We start from the raw sequence: 22,127 nt of genomic DNA on the forward strand, positions 1-22,127 counted from the left end.
TAATAATAATAATAATAATAATAATAATAATAATAATAATAATAATAATAATAATAATAATAATTTACAAGAGCGGAAGTCCGGTAGCCTCCTCCAACGAAAAGAAATTCTGTCAATGGTTAGTTGTTCCTCGCTTGATAATTAATAGGGCTCGGGAAACGGGATGATAGACCTAGTGCTTCCTTATGAATCGGTTTTCTCAATAAGCCAATTTCATAATATTTCTTGTTTTTTCAACATCCTCTATGTCATACTTGTGTACTTTAGTGGTTATATTCGGACCGCGGTAGCTCAGTGGTAGAGCTTTCACCTTCGGTGCATGGGGTCTCAGTTTCAAACCCTGCTCCAGGCCAAGTGAACTTTGTGGTGGACAAACACCGTGTGCGTGGGTTTCCTCGGGTTCTCCCGTTCCCTCCCACTTTCTTCATTCCACCATTTCACTCATTTCTAATCTTCACCGTCTCCTTTAACCTTGCCGGCATAACCGTGGGACGTAAAACTCAAAAATTTCATTTCATTTTTTTAGTGGTTATACAGTGAGTTCTAATACGACAATTCCAGCAGGGATTTTTTGCTTGGGGGTGTAAAGTCAAAATGGGAAGGGTGTAAGTGGTTTGCCGGAAACCTTGTAGTAAGATATTAATATCATAAAATATCATTAATAGGATGAAACGGGAGTAGATAAAATTTTAGAACTATTTCCCATGATGTAGTACTTTTTTCTGCATAGGTCAGTACGAAATATTTTTGCTGGGTGGTCACATTGATTGAAAGTTTTCGTTGTATACTGTATGTAGATTTGAAATATGCAATAACTGGAAATCAACAAGCTAGTATTTCTGTATTATACTAGACTTCTATCAAATATATCATGCAAAATGCATATACTGTTTCATTTTTTAAAAGTTCTGTTTCGATTATCATAGATGATTTTCTCAATGAAAGCGAAAGACGTAATCAAATTTCTGATACGTGAATACGTCGAGACCCACTCTTTGATTCTTGTAATAGTGGTTGGTTTGTACGTACAACAAAATCATTAAAAGTTGGTTTCTGCACTTATATATATATATATATATATATATATATATATATATATATATATATATATATATATATATTCAATATTTATCTGCTTCGAGTAATGCACTCATCCTGTATGATATGGAAAGTTTATTCAAAAGTTATATTAGTATAGATTTGATTAAAATATGTGTATTACTCAAGCTCAGACGAAGAAAATTGCCTCCTAGCTCATCCAAAATGGAGTCTTTGGAACGGACAGCTTCTAATGACATTATTGTACAGTGACTATTTTATTTCTTTTAAGTTTAGAATCCATTTTGTATTAAAATTTCTCAGAGGCAAATTCATTGTTGCATACCGAATGAAACGAAACCGAATAGATATTAATGAATATTCATACTTACGGAAACTGAATAGATAATTACAAATTCATACTTAACGGAAGCATCATAAAATAGTTTGTTCCTATTATCATACTCACCTAAAGCCTGTCCCTTTTGACTTAAATGAAAGCAGTCGCCAGCGTAATATGTCAGATCAGGCATATCGTATCCTCGGCGGTCCTTTGTCGTTGGAATACGCCAGTTAGTATTGTATTCTTGATAAACTACAGCAAAATCTTCCTTCCCATCATATCGTCCACTTTCAATCTGGAATAATTTAATAATTAAAACAAATCATAAGGAATGAGATAATGATTTTTTTTTAATTTGTTTTACTGTTCAACGTATTATCAGACCGCCAAAGAACAGATATCCTACAAATTTCAGTGGCGCTATTAAGGCAAGTCACATAGATAAAAAGTACAATTTTATCTCTGCAAGTTAAGGAAGAAACGCGTATATGTCTTAATTCTTCTATAAAGCTGGGGTAAAAGTAAATCTGAAAAGGTAGGAGTATGCATGACGTCACACAGTTCCCCGTGTCTATCTTTGCCCATTGTGATTTTTAAGAAGTGGAGGGACGCCATACATATATTTGGAAGTGGGAGAATGACGTCCTCCGTGTTCCCATTCACTTTTACCCCTGGTATAGAGACAATAGTTTTTTTTTTTAATCTTTTTTTAAAAAATTATTCCTTTAACTTGTAACTGCCTTCATTAGCTTCCAATGTATTTCAATGTCATTAAATAACACAGTATGGATATACCCGGAATATGCTTTTCACATAAGCATTCCTACTTTCTCGTCTTACCTTTAATTTGATATGATTTTAGTTTATCTCTTTCATCAGGCAGGCTTTTATGAGACGTGGGCCTAAAGTTTAACGTGGGATACATAAACTCCTGCCAGAAATCGAACACGGGATTCCCGTGCCAAAAGTTCGTACGCTATTCACATAGTTACGATGGAGCTCGTCGTATCTTACGTTTGAAGTTTTGCTCACTATTTAAACTATGCATAAAGTTCCATTAAATATTAGCTTAAATTAACAAATAAGCAGAAGTTTTGGGATTATTATTTTCACACGTAAAGCAATAAATTCCTAACTGGTAATTATTTTCTTTGCTGTCTTCAATAACTTAAGAGTCTTCATCCCGGCGAAATTAAAATTCCGCTAATTTTACAGTAATTATGTGATATCTTCAAATAGATAAAATATAATCGAAATGTGGAACAAGAGCGCCCTAGACAATATTATTTTACATGAGAAACCGTTATCACGACTCACTTATCTGCTTTCGATTTCGAGCCATTTTGAAAATCGGCATTTATTTTCGCGTTTCTAAACGGCTGAAAACGGAAAGCTACTAGGTGACTTGTGGTAACGGTACTTTATGCAAAATAATATTGTCTAGGGCGCTTTTGTTCCATATTTCAATTATCTTTTATCTATTTGAAGATATCACATAATTACTGTAAAATTAGCGGTATTTTAATTTCGCCGGAATGAAGACTCTTAAACTAGAAATACAAAACAATGAACAAAACAACGTTTATTTTAAAACTAGCTGAATACATCCATTCTTCGCATGGGGGCTGTATTTGGAAGTCAATGCCTGTGGGAGTATCACCATTCATTTCAAAGACCGCGAAAACTATGAATTTGATACTAATATCGGTCATTTTGGGCTATTTTTTACATGTCTCGGTATCCCCTTCCTCGCTGACCCGCGTCCCGCATACAGTGGTAGCTGAATTTGCAAGTCGTCCCTAATGGAAGTGTCACCATTGATCTCAGCAACCGCGAAAACTATGGAATTGACACTAATATCGGTCATTTTGGATTATTTTTACATGTCTCGGTATTCCCCCTCCCCCGGTGACCCTCGACCCACAGCCGAATAGGGTGAATTTGGAAGTTAATGCGATCGGAGTTTCACCATTGATCTCAGCGACCGCGAAAACTATGAATTCGACACTAATATTGGTCATTTCTTACTGCTTTTTCATGTCCCCTTAAACGTCTCTTGAGACTCCCTGGTTCGAATTTAAAAAAAAAAACGCTTCGCCTTGGTCTTGGACCTGGACCAAGGTATTCATGACCAAAATTTGGTAACTCTCGGTCAACTTGTCTGGTCCCAAGCCGGTCCCGGTAAACGTTTCCCCCCACACACACTGAGACCCCCTGGTTCGAAATATGAAATAAACGCTTCGTCTTGTTTCTGGGGTCTGGACCAAGGTACCCGTGAGCAAATTTGGTAACTTTCGGTCGACTCGTCTGGTCCCCAGGTCGCACACAGACAGACAGACAAACACGCAAACAAACTCTTTATTTTATTTATATTAGATAGATTAGATTAGATAATAACTGTGTAATAATACGTTCAGTCAGTTGGGGAATCTTACACAGTTATTATTTTAAAATAAACGCTGCTTTGTTCAATTATTCGTATTACTAGTTTAAGTTAACGAATACCTTTGTAGGCTGAGAAAAAGCATAGGTAAGAACTGAAGTAAAATATCGTTGCTGAAGCAAATTTGTGTTGCAAGAAACTCTTTATTTATATATTAATACAACATAATCCCAAATTTCAGCACGCTATCTGCTTTGTCTCATTCATTAAAATTTGTTTAATATGTACGATTTAAAAAAAATTTGTTCATATCGAATTCATTTGATTAGAAAGATGCTTATTTTATCATTTCGAATATAACACTGTAACTGAAATTCTTTTAAAATTCGGATAAAATGTAGTCAAATTTTTCAAGTAGAGAGAAATTTTATTAATCAGAATGTTCTACAACGGACAAATGTATTCTTAAAGTAGCCAATTTATTAAAAATTGTTTCAGCATATACCACGATACCAGAAAATATATTAGTTATATGTTTCAACAATTGATACCTTTCAAGAATATTTAATAATAATTTGCATATAAACTTCAAATTTGTATAATCTTAACCTTTATATCGTATTATCTATTTCTAGCTGTTTCAGAATCTCTACTGTAGTGTGAGATACCCGGACTACAGTTTGAGAAACGCTGTTTTAACTCATTTGTGATTTTCATACTGTTGTCCTCTTGTTTGTCATAATGCAGATAATCAATAGTTACCTGTACGTCGACAAACTTTCCCCCCCTCATTTCCTTTCCTTTCGTTTTTTTTTTTTTTTTTTTTTTTTTTTTTTTTTTTTTAATGATAGATACGAGTACTTTATGTTTTAACGTCTGCGAAACAGAATTGTAAAAAAGAAGAAAAAAGAAAGAAAAAGAAAAGTAAATTATCATTGGTTGAAGTAAATGTGGTGTTAATAATTAATAATGGGTGTGTACTTTTAATGATTGGACCGCCCACTTACCAGATCCCGTTCTGCTTGTCGATAATCTTCTACGCTCTGCAATAGCTCGTTTTTGTTGCTGCGGACTGCACATGCGCACAGAGCGTAATCAAGCAGTGTGCACATAAATGGCTTCTGCACGCTCGTATGGATTGAGGCATCTGGCAGAAGAAAAACAAAATAATAATAATAATAATAATAATAATAATAATAATAATAATAATAATAATAATAATAATAATAATAATAATAATAATAATAATAATAATAATACGTCATGCAGTTAAAATAGTTTATTAATCAAAACGAAGACATTGGACCAGATGCTACTTGCGAATTAATAGTTTTGCTAAGATGTGTTTTAGGTCGCAAGACATGATTACAAAAGTGGGGAGGGGGGGCGCAAGACATGATCTCAATATTTGTATATCAATGTTAGCTTCCCTGGTTGTTTCTAACACTTTGTTTGACGAAAGGTTGTATTATTAATAGGATACTATCTTTTTCAGTTAAAATAGCGTACATTGTATTTCATATTTTATTAAGTAAATTGACAAGAGCAACGCAAGTAGGTACTAGCCCTATGAAAGTGTAAGAAGAGATTTGATTCCTTGCTCAAGAACATCTTAAAATTGTGCTTGGAAAATTGTATGATCAGATTATTTAATAACGAATTTGTAAAACAGATAAATAGAAAGGATAATATTAATCATAGTAATGAATAATGAGACTTGTTTTGCAAACTGGAGATTAATGAACAACTTACATTTTTAATTCCACACATGCCATTAAATGTACGTTATTACTCTTAGAAGAACAGTAAATGCTACAAGCATATGCTACGACATTTAAAGAAATATTTGCTTTTGCAGCTTCCCGAAACATATTCGTTGTCATTAGGTACAGTTTTCACTTTCTTGGAACACATCAAAACACAACAATACTTAGAATCACTGCACACTCCAGTTATACAAAATAATCCTAAAACCTAGAATTATGTTGAATTCACTAAATTTAATTGTAAATACACTCGTACATCCATAAATACACCACTTACTCGTATATTACACTGCAAAACAATGAAAAAGGTTGAAGTTGTCTCTTATTACTCTCTTTTTAATCAATATTCCCTATTATTAGAAAGAAGAAAAGACATTTTAGCAACTGTCGACTTCTGTGCAATTAAAGAATAACTTGTGAAAGTTTTTTTTTCGAAATGTTCTCTCAATTAGTTTCAAAGCGGTTGACTAATATATCGAGCCCTTGTAAGAAGAAATGAAGTACGCTGGAATTGTTGCGCTCCAATCGGTTAATTTTGGGGCAATTTTGCGTGCCAATTAAAACCCAATTCTTGTAGCTTTCTTAACTCCACAGGAAGACAACCAATAGGTGCTCACACAAGGCAAATATTATATAGCACCATTTTTTCTATGAACCAGTTATAAGATACAAGAGCTTTACGTTTTCAAATGAAATTATATACATTAATTAGTCACTTCAAAAAAGTGGGGGGGCAACTGCCCCCTTTGCCTCCCCCGAATCGCCGCCCATGGTTATATGTTTTCAGGGGAGTCTCAATATTTATTGGTCATTTCCTTTTAGTTAAGATCTTTTATGAACAGTGTCATAAAGGGCTGTGTTCGATTCTATTCACAATATAGTTCAATTTTTCACTCTGGGGACGGCCTCTGACTAGACAGGCAAAGAAGTGGGGAGGGTGTTGCTTGGTTGTCTTTGCACAAACACATTTCAAACAAACAATTGTGTTTTAGAGGTTAGAAATTTTAACTTCCATCTCAATGTTTTAATTGATTATTAATTTTTGATAGTGGCAAGTAAGAAATATTTATTTTATTTTATTTCTATCAAACTGAAAATCTTGTGGGTGCTTGAGACAAAGGACAACCACGTAGTCGGCTTGCATGGTTCCACGACCCCTCCTTGAGGACAAAATAGGAAACTTATTTTATTGATAATCGTTGGTATTGATAAATTAACAAAACGCGACGAGAAGAGAGAACCTTATTTGTCATGTAAAACCTTTATAAATCGACATATCATAAGAAAATCCTATTAAATTTCATTCCGATTGCTTGCTTTTCAATGACAATTTTATAGGGTACCAAAACACCTAAGGGAACATTTACAATCTTTTCCCGGAGACTCATACCATGACCTAAACTAATAATATATAAATTAAATAATTATAGGTTAAAATATCCCTTGTGTCAGAGTTTGAATGAGAAAAAGATAATTTAGATTTTTATCAAAGTTCACATCCGGCTGCAATGTGTATTGTTTCCTTCTTTTTTTCTTTTTGTTACTTTACTTTTTACCTTATTTCTTCAGTTTCAAACTACATGCAAACAACAACTGTTCACTGCAATTTATACGAAAGCGTAATTATTGGACCTTTGAAGTATAAAAAGCAAATGAGACGTTATACAAAATCGTTATAAGCATGTCTCGAAAAATCTTGAGCACCAAATCGTCATGGCGACTCGAAATGCGAATATGGAACTTAGTTTTATTTGGCAGTTACTCGAAATACGAGATGGAAATGATTTTTTTTGGGGGGGAGCAGCGATTCAAAATACATTATTATTATTATTATTATTATTATTATTATTATTATTATTATTATTATTATTATTATTATTATTATTATTATTATTATTATTATTATTATTATTAACATTATTATTATCCCCTTTTTTTCTTGCCAAAATGTACATCTATGCTTTTAGGTGAATTGGAAACAAAATTTCATTAAATCATGTCAATTCCCTACTATATCGAGTTATTCTATGCTGTGTATGACTATCTTTTTTGCTTTAGAGTTAGCAAATTTTTGTTGCTTCGGAATTAACCATGGAAGTCACGACATCAAACACTCAAACGTAAGATTTGGAAGTAATTTTGACCGATGAATTATTTTAGTATGCCGGTGCGAAAGAAAGATTCGTGTTCAAGTATTGAGTCAGAACAATGTGAAACAAGGAGTGAAATTTCAGAATTGGACAACATTGCTGTTCCAGTAGTATTTTAGTACTTTTTATAGACCCTACCAGTAACCAAAATTTATGGTCGAAACGTGTAGGCCTATGTATGAAATTGGATTAGTATTATTAGAATGTCTGGTATTCAAAACTGACGCCTAGGCAGGGCCTCTTCTCTGCATAGGCATGCTAGGGACGAGCCTAGGGGCAAAAGATTTGGGGGCGCCAAAAATTGAAGGGCGAAAAAAAGAAAAATTAAAATACACTGGTGCAGAAAACATAATTTCCGTTCCGGTTAAGCTACAAACAAACTAGATCTCGGCGGCTAATGTAAATGTGATACGTATAATTTTACTTTTGTTAATTGAAAATAGAGATTTATATTACTTGATAAATAAAAATACTTAAGGACAATTGTCTGAGGATAACTTGGGGGTGAAAACAAACTGTTAACTGTACTAATATTAGGAAAAATACGTGTTTTCTGCTATTAACAGACAAAAACCGAGACTGTGGAAATGATTCTTTATGCACGTTTTTAATTGTAATAATTTACGAGAAACCTATAAATGCAACCTCCGTCTGTTTAAAACTAGCTTGTCACTCAGTATTATAAACTGAACATCAACATGATGAAATAATTCAAAAAGAAGAAAACAACAATTATAATTTAGATGAGTTCAATGTATTATTATTAAAAGCGCGCCAATAAATTTCCACAGGTGGTGGATAATGGAAAAACTAAAAAGAGCAAAAAGAAAGAAAGGGAAAACAGTAAGATAGTTAAGGGAAAATCCCTCTCGAACCAAAAGTGGGAAGAGAAGGGTGTGCTCTGTAAATAGTGGAGGACGTAACAATTTGGAGTGCCTAGGGCGCCGGAAGGTTCAAAACGAGTCTTGGTCAGAAGAAAATCGAGTCAGAAGAAAATCGAGTCTTGGTTATAACCATGATTACGTTTAAGTACTGATCTTCTCGTTTCGTTATCTGCAGGTTCCGCGTTCGAATCCAGTGTACTTTCTGCCCCTCAGTGACAGGATAGATTTATCACAGTCTAACGTTTCTTAGGGTTATATAGATATATAGAGATCTTTTATAATGCTCAAATAATTTTAACCGTGATTATAAAGATAGGCTATAAATATAGCTACAAAGTCTTCTGAATTCCTTTGTGTCTTTTCCTAAAGATCTTCAGTGTTAGAGTTCAATATAGTAGTCATCCCCAAGCCCAGTTTAAATCTTCCTCCTTGATCACATAGTGTCACAATTTAGTAGTATTGCCATTGGTTGGTTGAAGTTGAGTTTAACTTTCCTTTCAACGTTAAGGCTATATGGGATGTGGATTAACAGCTTAACGTGAGATCTGAACCACATGACTTCCGACCAAATCGAACGTTTTCGTCGAAAGAAGATGAATGATTAATGAAATGAATGGTTACGAAAAAATGTTGCTCAAGAATGTCCAAAAAATTGAACCCTTAAAAATCCAATGACATAAAATTGTCCACCAAACGTTCACATGTCCAGGATCCATGTCCATGTCCAGGGTCTCTTCACAGTAGAGGTGACAGTACTAACATTGAGACGCCGTACCCATTTTTCATTGAAAATATCATTGAAATGTAAAATTTTTATTTAACAAGGTTTATATCCTTGTCAACAAAACCAAAAAGATGTGTATTTCTGAAGTCTTTGTTGAAGCCCACTAACCAAAGTATACTATCCATCTTCCGGTAAGAGAAAAGGGTTAAAGTGAAGTAGGTTTCACTCCTTCTTTCGTAGTGCTATTAGCTCATGTCTTTCTGGCTCACAATCAATTATCGTGCCCCTAGCGCCCAAAAATGTTTCGATCAGTGTGCTAGAATTGAACAAAGCGAAAAGTATTCATAACACTATAAACAAAAATTTTTTACTATACCTTTTATGATTATCAAGTATGTCAAGATTAGGGCAAGATGACACAAGCAAGAAATTATATAGGCTTATACAATATCATGAACTGAGATTATAGGGTATATATATATATTAATAGAATAATGCCCGTTTTTCGCATAGGGAGAATACGTTTCATTTTGGACATAAAGGGTGCCAAAACTGTCACCAGTCAACTTATGGACCCCAAAAACTGTGAATTTGACACTAATATCAGTCATTTTCAATTAATTACTTTTACATGTCACCATCTGTACTAATGGGGGCTGAATATGGATTTAAACTGCATCGGAAGTGTCACTGTTTATATTAGCGACCCCGAAAACTACGGATTCGACATTAATATCGGTCATTTTCAATTATTTTTATAATATCCATCCTCCCCTCCCCCTAAGTCGCACCATTAAAGTGACATGATAAAAAAAAACATCTCGAACTTCATCTATTTTGAAAATTTAATCAAGATCGGTCGGATGGTTCAAGAGTTATTAAGTCACAAATATAGCCACTTTCATTTTTATATAGATAGATATATGATTATCTCAGTTTTCATGTTCAGCAATTGATTATTGATTGCAAATGTTCTGATCCCACTTTAAACTGTTGATCAATGTTTCATATAGCCTCAGCACTGAAGAAACACTTAACTCCAATCCAACCAACCAATCGTCTGTTGATTATGTGTAATTTATTTGTGACTTGAGAACGTCAAATATGAATTATTCGTGACCTCTTTAGTCATGTTAACATAGGAAATGTAACTCAACAAGATATTGATCACCTTTCCTGCGCAGAGTCACATGTTCGATCTTTGTCATCATGTTTAGTTTTAGTCATTGGACGAATGTTTATTATTATTTTTTAGAATTACTTCTATTAAATTTTCGAACTTAGAACATCTGAAAATACCATTTTCATTTTTGTGACTCGTGTGACTCGGCAGGAGGAAGAACACTATTTAGGGATTCTATCCAAAGTCTCATTTCTCTACTATTTCAATAGATAAACTATATTATGCTAATCCATAATTGCAAGTAGAATCTAAATTACCTACACCTTTTCGAAAACAGTCAAATTCATAGGATCGCTCCACTGATATTATATATATAATTTCGCGCATGTAAGCAATACTGATTTTTGACAACGATCGACCACACTGAATCTTTGCATGCACAATATTCGCATTCGAATAAAATTCGAGTAACTCATTGTTCGGATATTCATATCATGGATTTTTCGAATGCGTGAATAATTTTAACAACACTATTGTTCACCACATGTACTATACATGGCGTGGAATCGAGTGAAGGAATCATGCCAACAGAGGTTTGTGCTCTACCGCTGAGCCATCTCCTTCAAGGGGGCAGACTACTAAATAGTTTTCAAAAGCTAACAATTTTTCTTTTGCCTCTTTTTTGTAAGTGGAAAGAGATAATGAAATGTAACTTACCACAATATCCGAAAATAGCATTTAGAAAGAATAATCAGTGTCCCAAATATTATATAAGTTATTACAACATAAATACAAATATTATTTAAAAAGTAGTTAACAAGAAACCAAGATAGCATGATAAGTTCGTTGAGTTTATTTTTGTAGTCGCTACCTTAACCTAGATTTTTGGGTAATTCATATTTTGGTCACATTGTAATTTCTATGTATGGCAACACTGATTATTCTTCTGATTCGTATTTTTGGGTGTAGAATAATATTATCTATTATTGTGGTAAGTTACATTTCATTCTCTCTTTCCACTTACGAAAAACGGGCAAGAGAAAAATTGTTAGCTTTTGAAAACTATTTAGTAATCTGCCCCGTTAATGAAGCGAGTGCAGCCAAATTTGGGGCTTAAATGGTTCAAGAATGAGACGATTTTACCAACTTAAATTATAAATATTTCGTGATAAATTTCGTCCTTTGGGACTTCAGATTTACCCGTATTGTTTAAGGCTAAAGTTAGTCAGGGGCAAGAGGACGAATTCACTTTCGTTGTTAAAAATATTAATAATGATAATAATAATAAAATTAGCGGTAACTTACCTGAAAATTAACCGGTTTTCTTTCCTTGTTTTCTTATTGTATGTATGTGTGTGTGTGGGGTGTGTGTGTGGGGGGGGGCGTTTGTAAATCCTACATTCTGAGCAACCACCATCGGTTTAAACACCAACAAAGAGAGGAATTTTTTTTAGTCGAGGAACTTTTAGTGGTTCCCCGGATTGTCCTGTCAAATTTTTCGATATCTAGAGCTTCTGCTGATTCTAAAGCTATTGGAAAATAGTGGTACCCCGTTTTGTAGCATTTGCAGGTTCAGACACACAGTGTGTATAAAAATTTGCAAAATGTGTGTGAAAATGTAACTTGCATTTTTTCAGTAACGCCATCTGCGTGTGTTAATTTGGTGGGGCGGGGGAGAGAACCGGAAGTAGCCCAGAATGTCGTGTTTTAACCAGTGAAAGTGCTCGAGAATGTAGCTCTGAGTGCATCAAAAGTGAGAGGTGAAGGGAGGAAGTTCACGATATTGTAGCTTTGTGCGCACAGTGTGTAAATTTTCTGTTCCATTGTTGCCAAATTTAAATTTTTTGGAACTGCACGAAATGTAATTGTAACACCAACGTTCGCAAAGCAGCATATTAAGATTAAAACTATACCTTACGACCAAATTATAGTTATGTGTACGAGAGAATATTTTCCGACAACATGTCTCCATAACAAAGAAATATAATATGTCAACAGCGCAAATACACATCACGTGATCGCATTGCAGCGCGGGAACACACTTTCTATCAATCTAGATCTTTAAATTTTATCGTTTTCGGTCTGCGCGAGGAAAAGTGACCTTGATAATCCAGTTTTGCTCGCATGCAGTGATAAAACAAGAACCTTGAAAGAATATAGAACAAAAAATCCATATAACGTGTGATTAGTTGCGCAACAAAACATACTGTAATGTGTTTTTTTGTACGATAACAAAGGTCTATGTAAAATAATATATGACTGAAAATGGAAAAATAACGGATTACTACGCTTCCATTTTTACAATGTCTATGCAGAGCTCCTTCGTGGTTAAGCGGTTAGCGTACGAGCCTTTGGCTTGAGAGACTCGGGTTTGATTCCCGGTGAGAGCTCACGTGGTTCCGATTCCACGTTAATCAATAGGTCCCGTCTCATATAGCCTCGTTGCTAAAAGGGACGTTAAACTCAAAATCAACTCAACTCAATGTTTATGCACCAGTGTAGTGGTTGTTCAGATGACATGTTTGGTACATACAGTTACTCGAAATCATGATGTCAGTGTTTTATCTTATATATAAAGACCAATGTTTATATGAGTGTTTATTGCTTTGTTGGTATTCAAGTTCACATTGTTGGCTTCTTATACTTCTAAGTAATTAAATCAAAGAGGCCCTAAGCTAGTTATAATTGTTGATGCGTAACCTAAAGGGGAAGATGTAGTCGAAATATATACCAGAAATAGAGCAGCTTATGAGCTCTTCGTGTTAGGAAGATAAATCTTCGTATGCAAATTTAGAAAAACACATATGACTAACATTTTAAAAAACACCTGTAGGATTTATAAAACCCTACGTCCCCTAGGGGGAGGAAAGGGTTGAAGAAAAACTTTAAAAAACGATATTAGTATCAAGTCCATAGTTTAGAAGATTACTGAAATGAATAGTGACACTTTCTATACCGTACAAGTCCAAGCTCAGCCCCCACCGAAATGAGAGTGAGAAAGGTTGAAAATATATCAAAATGACCGACATTGGTTTCCATTCCATAGTTTTGTGGATCGCTAATATGACTGGTAACAGAACTGTGACATGTAAGTCCAAACAGTCAGATGTGCATGTCAGCTCGAGAAAAGACATCCTTATTTATTCTGTTTATTATTTTTTTTTGTTTTCTAACACGGGCAACCCCACAAGCATTGCGTATATCAGCTGCTTTCGGGAATTGAGAAAGTTCAATGATGTCATTGGTTGTCGTTCTTGATTTTACTTTGTTCTTTATTTTTGAATATTGTACACAAACATTATTCTTCCCGTGCAAAGCCTACCACTTCCTTTAATACCGAATAAATATTTTTATCGCTTGCCTGAAGGTAACAAAACTGTAGTTTGCTCGTTTCATACTTCCAAATTATCATATTCATAAGTATGGGAAATGACGGCTATGTCCTTTCGTCCGTTTGTTGAAAGGTATGAGAGTAAGGATGACAATAGATAATGCGAACCGTGTTCTGAAATCGATTCAGCGTTTTAAGAGCAAGTTTGGTCTCCCCGTCAAATCCTTATTCAAACAGAAAGTGATAGCAGTTGGTCATTTCTGTTTTTAAAGATCATCATCATAGACGTAGAAACAGTAAAAGATAGCGAGAAGTGGTTTCTGCAATCAATTCACCGTTCCAAAGATAGATTCTGTTTCATCTTTATCTCCCTACTAAAACCGAAAGTTTTAGAAGCCCGCTACAATTTTCGTTTTCAATATTAAGCTCCATAAATCATAAATGGTAACATATGCGATAGAAGACTTTTATGTGGATTCAGCCTCCCAAAAATAAGTTTCAACTATATTTTGCTAAAGTGGTAACAATCTAGGATTTGAGTTTTCAACACTGTTCATCATACTGGAAAACGATAATCTATATAAATAAAAGTGAATGTGATTATGTTTGTGACTTAATAATTCTTGAACCACATGTCTGATCTCGATCAAATTTTCAGCATAGATGAGGGTCGAGCCTGGGATGATTTTTATCATTTCATTTTGACGGTGCAGCTTAGGGGAGAGGAAAGGTGATATCTATATATAAAAAATTATCGAAAATAATTTATATTACTGTCTAATCCATAGTTTTCCTGGTTGCTCAGATGAGCAAAACTTCCTATGCCGTTTAAATCCAAATTCAGTTTTTCAACTTGGGAAAGGGGAGAGTGAGATATAAAAATGATCGAAAATAGCCGATATCAAAGAGCGTTTCACTAATATTCAAAACTGACTGACTAACGGAATATATTATTTTTTCTTATTTTAACCAAGCGAAGCAGATAATTTACTCTAGTATACAGTAAGTAGCAGTTTTATATTAATTCAGTATGTATGCATAGTTCTCAGGGATGACCAAACTTTTCCGGAATCCGTGTTACGGAATCGGGAATTTCACTTTCCAGATTTCGGAAAAAATTCCGGTATTAAACAAATTCGGAATTCGGAAAAATCTGGATTTCGGAAAAACTTCGAAGTCGGAAAAATTATGGAATTCGGGAAAATACGGAATTTAGAAAATTCCTAAATTTTCGAATTCTGGAATTTTACTGACATCCGATTTTTCCGAGTTCTGGATTTTTCTGAATTACCATATTTTTCCGATTTTACTTTCCGTAATTGTTTCATCCCTAATAGGTTTCATCTTTGACTTTGTTTTCCTAGTCACTTGAAAATTCGACATTTATCTACATTCAACTTAACGATAAGCGATAACAAAAAAGGGATTTTTATATAGTTTCAGCGTCGTAAGAATAAGTTCCATCTGGATCTTTGTCACTCAACTCGAAAGTGGTGGAAATACATAACAATGTATTTTAACACTGATCTCATGAGACAAAAACTGTAATAATAGTGGGAAGCAATTTCTTGATATGGATTCAGTTTCGCATGGATACATTTGAAGTGAAAAAATAAAATACCTTGGGTTTTACGTCCTACAGTTATGCCATGTAGTCTAAAGGAGACAGTGATGAGAATGAATGAAATGGTGGAATGAAGTGGAAGAAAACGGGAGAATCCCGAGAAAATGAAAGCACACGGTGTTTGTCCATCAGAAAGCCCAGTTGCTGCAAGCTGGGATCAAACCAGGAAACCCAAGCGCCAGAGGTGAGTTCTCCATCATTAAGCCACCTCGGCCTCAATGTATAGGTTTGATCTCCGACTTTATTCCTCTATTTCAACCAAAATTTGTGGAAATCTGTTATCACGTCGGGTTCAGTTTTGATCTTAGTTGGACCGCGGTGTAACAGTGGTAGAACCTTCACCTCTGGTACATGTGGTCCCTGGTTCAATTCCAACACACACCAAGTGAGCTTTGTGGAGGACAAACACCATGTGCGTGGGTTGTCTCGGGGTACTTCCGTTTTCTCCCACTTTTTCATTCCACCATTTCATTCATTTCTCATCATCACCGTCTCTTTTAACCTAATCGGCATTTACGTGGAACGTAAAACTTAAAAGCTTTTAATTTTGATCTCAATAGCCCAAAAGCAGAGATAGCAAGTTATGTTTCTATATGGATTCAGGGTGCCAGTGCAATCAAATCAAAAATTCGTGCAATCACCTAGAATAATTCCACTCTAGTGAAGTCTGACATCATAATGGTATTAGCTCTTCCCTACGTAGTCATCATGCCTAGCGAGACAATTTTGCCAACGGTTCTTCACTTTCCGTAAGCCCTCTTTGTAAGTATATCGTTTCATTATTTACATGAGTCTGCAGTTTGGCTTTGAAGCCACAGTTCAAACTCAGAAATGATGTCATCTCTATTGTCAAAATGGCGTCCTCTGAGTAAACGCTTCAATTATGGGAAGAGAAAGAAATTACTTGGTGCTAGGTCCGGTGAGTTTGGGAGTGGGGGTTAATATTTCATATCCTAATTCCACTGCCTTCATCATAGATGCAGGGCGGAATGATCTTGTGCATTTTGTGCCAATAGCAGCAACTTTTTTGTGACCCATCCACGACATTTCTTCAGTTTTTCTCGTAACTTGGTCAGGAGATGGGAATATACAGTATATACCAGTAATAGCTTGCCCCTAGTCTGTCGTGATGACCTATTCACAGTCCTTTGAAGGCAGACGTCTGCACTCGTGCCTTTTTACGGGTGGTGGAGGACGGATTTTTCCATTCTTTTCTAATTTACTTTGTTTCTGAATCATAAAAATAAACACAGCTGTCATCTATTGTAACTAGTTTCCCGAGAAAGTCCTCTTCATCTACCTCACAGAGATGTAATATTTCTCTTGCAGCGTCTTCGCGATTTCTCTTCTGAAAAGGTGAGCAGTCGTGGCACCCACCGTGCTGATACTTTCTAAATATGCAGTTGGTTGTGAATGATATTCCAGGCAGACCCATAACTCATACCTATTCACACATAACATTTTTAATGGTTATCCTACAATCTTCCATTACGATCTCAACTTTCTTCGTCAAGGCGGCATCATCAGTGAAAAATGATCTTCCAGATCTGAAAGTGACTGCGGTGGTCATCTGTCAAATTTGAAATTGTCGTTTTCACTTGGATACCCTCTCAAAGAGTGAGCTTTAACCCTCGTAGACTTCTTTCATCTCTTCGTGGATCTACTTTGCTGATTTCCGCTACAGATGGAGGAACTCAATGACATTCCATGCTTCAAACTTGTCAATCATCGCACCTTCAGTGATTTACCTTAAAAAAAGAAAAAGAAAAAAGGAAGAGAGCGAAATAATTGCTCTAACGACTCCAGAACTTATATAGTTAACATTCAATGATCTCACTATAAATTCAATGTCCGAGGGAATTTGTAGTTCGTCATCTTCTAGGTGATTGCACAAACCTTTTGATACCTCCTTGTAACAATATTTGATATGCCAGTCCGTTCCGGAAATAAGATAAAGATTGAAACATTGCTTACAATTACGAAATTGTGATAAGAACTTTTAATTACAACCACCAAAATGCTATTGCTGTAATGTCATAGAAGGTGAGAGAAACAACACATTTTAAAACAATTTTCCACAACTACATCATTTTAAGCAGTATACCGTAGTAATCCGTACTCATGTTTTTCACACCCCCGGAACTGGTAAAGATATTAAGTTGCTTTAAACGCCATTATGAGTTTTACGTTTATTGGAAACGATCTATGTATTTGCATGTAGATATTTATCTCAGTACATTTTCTTGAAGAGAAAAAAAATTCAATCCTTTGTAACTTTTTCCTATTGCATGGTCATGGTGCTCAACACTAAGGAACTTTCGAGATGGATTGAGATGTCCGATTTACTTGCGTTATTACTATTACTATTGTAGTTTACAGGTGTTTGTAATATTGTAGCGTCCTTAGTTCATAACTCTACGGTGAAATTGTATTTTTTTAATATTTGTGTGTAGATTTGATATATGTAATAACCTGCCGTAATACCAATTAAAAATTATGTTATATTGGGTTGGCAACCCTGTTAATTGAGTGTTATTGCGGAGTATGTCAGACAAATTCCCCTTATTGATATTTCCATATTACAAAATGTTGAATTTTATCTATTAGTTTAAAGAAGGTTACTAGGGCGTTTATTAGGGATATCCGAAAATCTAAGACAATAGACACGTAAACAATAATTTACAATATTAATATAGCTATAAATTGAAATACTAATTAGTGAACGCCTTTTGGTGATTGCCACAAGCATACACCATATGCTAATGCAATCATGATAACCGGATATATATATATATATATATATACTGAACAGAAGGTCATACGGAAGAACAAATGAAGAAGTTGAGGAGGAGCAGTTCGGGTTCAGAAGAGGTAAGGACACAAGAGATGCTATTGGACTATTAAGGGCGATCGGTAAAAGATTTATGGAAAAAGGGAAAGAGGTGTATGTTGTATTTATTGATCTAGAAAAGGCTTTTGACCGTGTGAATTGGAAATTGTTGTTAGGACTTCTAAAGAATATTTGGTTGGAATGGAAAGATCTTAGACTCATAGGAAACTTATACATGAACCAACAAGTAAGTGTTATGATAGGGGAAGAACTGACGGAGGAGAGTGCAATCGGAAGGGGAGTTCGACAAGGATGCCGTCTCTCGGCAACAATATTTAATATCTGTCTAGAAGAGATAGTGAAAAACAGCCTACATGATGATGACAGCATTTCGGTAGGAGGTAGAATGATTAGATGCATAAGATTTGCAGACGACATGGCGCTTGTTGCAGAATCTGAAAAGAAAATCAATAAGATGTTAGATAACCTGGGAAAAGGCTTTGAAGAATATCGGATGAAAATAAATGCTAGAAAGACAAAAGGCATGGTGATTGGAACGAAGCGGTCTGTGTCAAATATAAAAGTGGGAGGGGAGAAATAAGTAAAAGTGAAAAGTTTCTGATATCTGGGTAATACTTAGTAATGACATGAAGTACGAACGTGAAATAAAAGCAAGGATAGGAATGGCAAAAGAATCCTTTAGGAGGAAGAAAAGTCTGTTTTGTGCGACCTTGAGTAAAGAGTTGAGAAAAAGATTCATAAAATGCTTCGTGTGGAGTGTTGTACTGTATGGGGCGGAAACATGGACATTACGTAAAAGTGATGAAAAACGACTGGTAGCCTTTGAAATGTGGGTGTCGAGAACAATGGAAAGAATTAGTTGGGTTGAGCGGAAAACGAATGAAAGGGTATTAGAAATGGTGTGGGTGAAAAGAACACCTCTAGATATTATTAAGAAGAGGAAGATAAACTGGTTGAGACATTGTCTAAGAAGAAATTGTATCATGAGGGACGTCGTAGAGGGTATGATGGCAGGAAAGGGACGGAGAGGGCGAAGGAGACTACAATTAATGGATGATATAAAAACAGAAAGATCATACGTGAAAACGAAGAGATTAGCAGACGACCGTGGAGCATGGAAGCTCCTCAGCTGTGGCAAGTGACCTGCCAATAAGGGCAGAATACCTATGATTTTATATATATATATATATATATATATATATATATATATATATATATATATATATATATATTACAGAGTGTCCATAAAGTCCATTGCCACCCAGTGTATCTTCAAAACAACTGCGAATATGAGAAAACACAAAAATACGGCCATCATTATTTTAAGGAGCTTGAATTTTGAGCTATAAAAATTCCACCCCAGACCCCCATATAGGGGTTAGTGGAGTCAATTTGAGAATTTCAAATTGCAAAGAGAGTCGAGCAATATATCGTTCGAAAGGTTTCGATAAGAGAAATATCTCGCCGAAAGTTTCAAGTCCCTGTCTTGACCCCATCTAAAATGACGGTGGTTCACATTTCGTATTCATTAAATCCGCTGCCACCCCGAATATCTTGAAAACGACTGCGAATGTGAGAAAACGAAAATACACGTCCATCATTATTTTAAGAGGTTTGAATTTTTAGCTATAAAAGGTCAACCTGAAAATTTCAATTGGAAACGGGGGTCGAGTAATATGTCATAGGAAAGGTCTCGACAACAGAAATATTTTGTCGCAAGTTTTAAGTCGCTATGTTGACCCCATCCAAAATGGCGGGGATTCACGTTTCGTGTCCGTAAAGTCCGTTGCTTCCCGTGTACCCTCGAAACGACTGCGAATATAAGAAAAGGCAAAAATACGCCCGTCATTATTTTAAGGGATTGAAATTATGTGCTATAAAAGTTCTACTCCAGACCCCTCAAATAGGGGTACGGGAGTAAACTTGAACATATCAAATGGCGAAGTGGGTCGAGTAGTTTAAACGGGGTCGACAAAAGATCTTTTGCTGTAAGTTTTGAATTTGCTAGTTTGGAGAAATCTAAAATGGCAGTGAAATCAAATTTTGGATTAAAGGCCTTTGATGACTTTTAGATATCTGTGGCTTGTAATTGTGGTCCTTCTACTTTTAAAAAAAATACTCTTAGGCAGGGTGTAAGTATCGTAAATACTTTCGTAAAACGAGAAAATGATGAGTTATTGGGTTGAGACTTTGTTTCTATGCGTCTTGCCACTAGTTTTGTAAACGGAGGCCAAGTTTGTTGTTATACTGCATTGCCATGAGAGTAAGGTTATTTCAAAATTAGGAATAAAGCGATTCGAAAATATGGACATCAGAAGTAGGAGCCAGTACTACCAGAGTGTAGAGAAGTGGTAATCACTACAGGTTTTAGACATGTAGGACTATGTAGTTTCACTGATTGAAAATTAAACAACCCGCATACACAGTCCCAAATTACCTTAAAATTAGTTACATTAGCGTGAATCAACCTTTGCATAAATATCTTAATTGGTCACTTGTTCATTCTGAGATTTGCCTCTAGGCTCACCCATGGGCGGAGCTATGGGGAACATTGGCCCCCAACTTTTTAACAAAAATAGAAATGCCACCTATATTCCATAGGTCCTAGATCCACAAGGTCTGCCCCCCAGCATACAATTCCTAACTCCGCTCATGAGCGCACCAGTCGAAGCAGAATTGACTACAACCAAGCTGTTTTCTTCCTCCGGTTGAGCTTGAGTGATCGTCCAGGTGAATTATCCATTTGAGAGATACAGGCTTAAGACCAAGAAAAATTAGGCTAACCCAGGCAATTAAAATTACAATTGGCTATCTATCCTATTTGGACATTTGGATGTCATTTTGCCTACAAGGGACATCATCCAAATGTCCGGCTCCGATTTTAATGATTTTTTTTTCTGATAGAGCGCATGTATGCATTATTTGTGGTGACAGAAATTTTTGCCGTGGCGCATGTTTTCTATTTTTTTTATAATGTGATGTGATTATTAGAGATTAGACCCCTACTGAAGAAGTCCCTTATAAACGGAGTGTAAGTTAAAAAAGTGAAGAACAACCATGTGGCCTAGGGGGAAGTCGTATGGTATGTATGACCTTGACGGAAACCATCTTGAAATCCGCCATTTTGAATTAAGGTCAAGTTTTCTAAATGGGAATAGGGTAATATGATACATATGTGCGCAAGTCCCTTAACTCTGCTTCTAACCCACGCATTAATGATAATAAGTGGACAAAAGCTTCGGTAATACATATTAGGCCTAGAGGGAAGTGGTACGGTAAGGATAACCTTGACGACAGCCTTCTTGAAATTCGCCATTTTGAATGAAAGTGAAGTTTTGAAAAATTAAGACCATAGCTTGTGATATCTCATTTTAATAGCGAATTTTCCCAAAAAGCCAATTGTATGCTTATTGTTCTATAGTTAACTATATTAACTATAGTTCTATAGTTTCTAATGTGCACCAAGCGTCCATTATTCGAAGTTTCAAATTGGCAACACTCCTAATTTTCACCGCATGTTTTAAGATTTCAATTGACACTTTTGCAATTGTTGACATTGCTTACGTTTTCTAAATTTATTACATTTTCCAAGACTTGCGATTTGTCAGTTCATGAATAGTGTACGGATAAACATCCAGCAAGGGCGCCGATTTCTCTGTAAATTTGGTGGGGGGAGCATTCAGATGCAGAAGGCATATATGAGGATTTTAAAGACAAATTGCATTCAAATTATGCCAAATATTGTATATACATAAATACAATGCGGGGGCCCACATGAGTTTTGGAGGGCCGAGCCCTCCGGCCCCCTGGAATCGGCGCCCTTGCCATCCAGCAATCTTTCTTAATTTTGAAGACTTGCAATCATGTTTAAACCCCAGAATACATGAGAAGCCTATGGACTTATGTGACG

The 22,127-nt window shown here is 35.4% G+C and overlaps 1 protein-coding gene across 1 annotated transcript in view; it reads right to left on the minus strand.

Annotated features, from left to right (window-relative positions):
* LOC145694788 (phospholipase B1, membrane-associated-like) overlaps positions 1–22,127 on the minus strand; it is a 166,852-nt gene that overhangs the window by 12,803 nt on the left and 131,922 nt on the right. The window contains exons 5-6 of the mRNA XM_081771430.1: positions 4,772–4,911; positions 1,508–1,676 (exon numbers count right to left, since the gene is read on the minus strand). Of these exons, the coding sequence (XP_081627556.1) occupies positions 1,508–1,676; positions 4,772–4,911 (309 nt within the window). The remainder of the gene's footprint in view (positions 1–1,507; positions 1,677–4,771; positions 4,912–22,127) is intronic.

Source organism: Thermobia domestica, chromosome 1 (assembly GCF_964235325.1).
Source record: "Thermobia domestica chromosome 1, izTheDome1.hap1.1, whole genome shotgun sequence".
Classification (NCBI taxonomy): Eukaryota; Metazoa; Arthropoda; class Insecta; order Zygentoma; family Lepismatidae; genus Thermobia; species Thermobia domestica.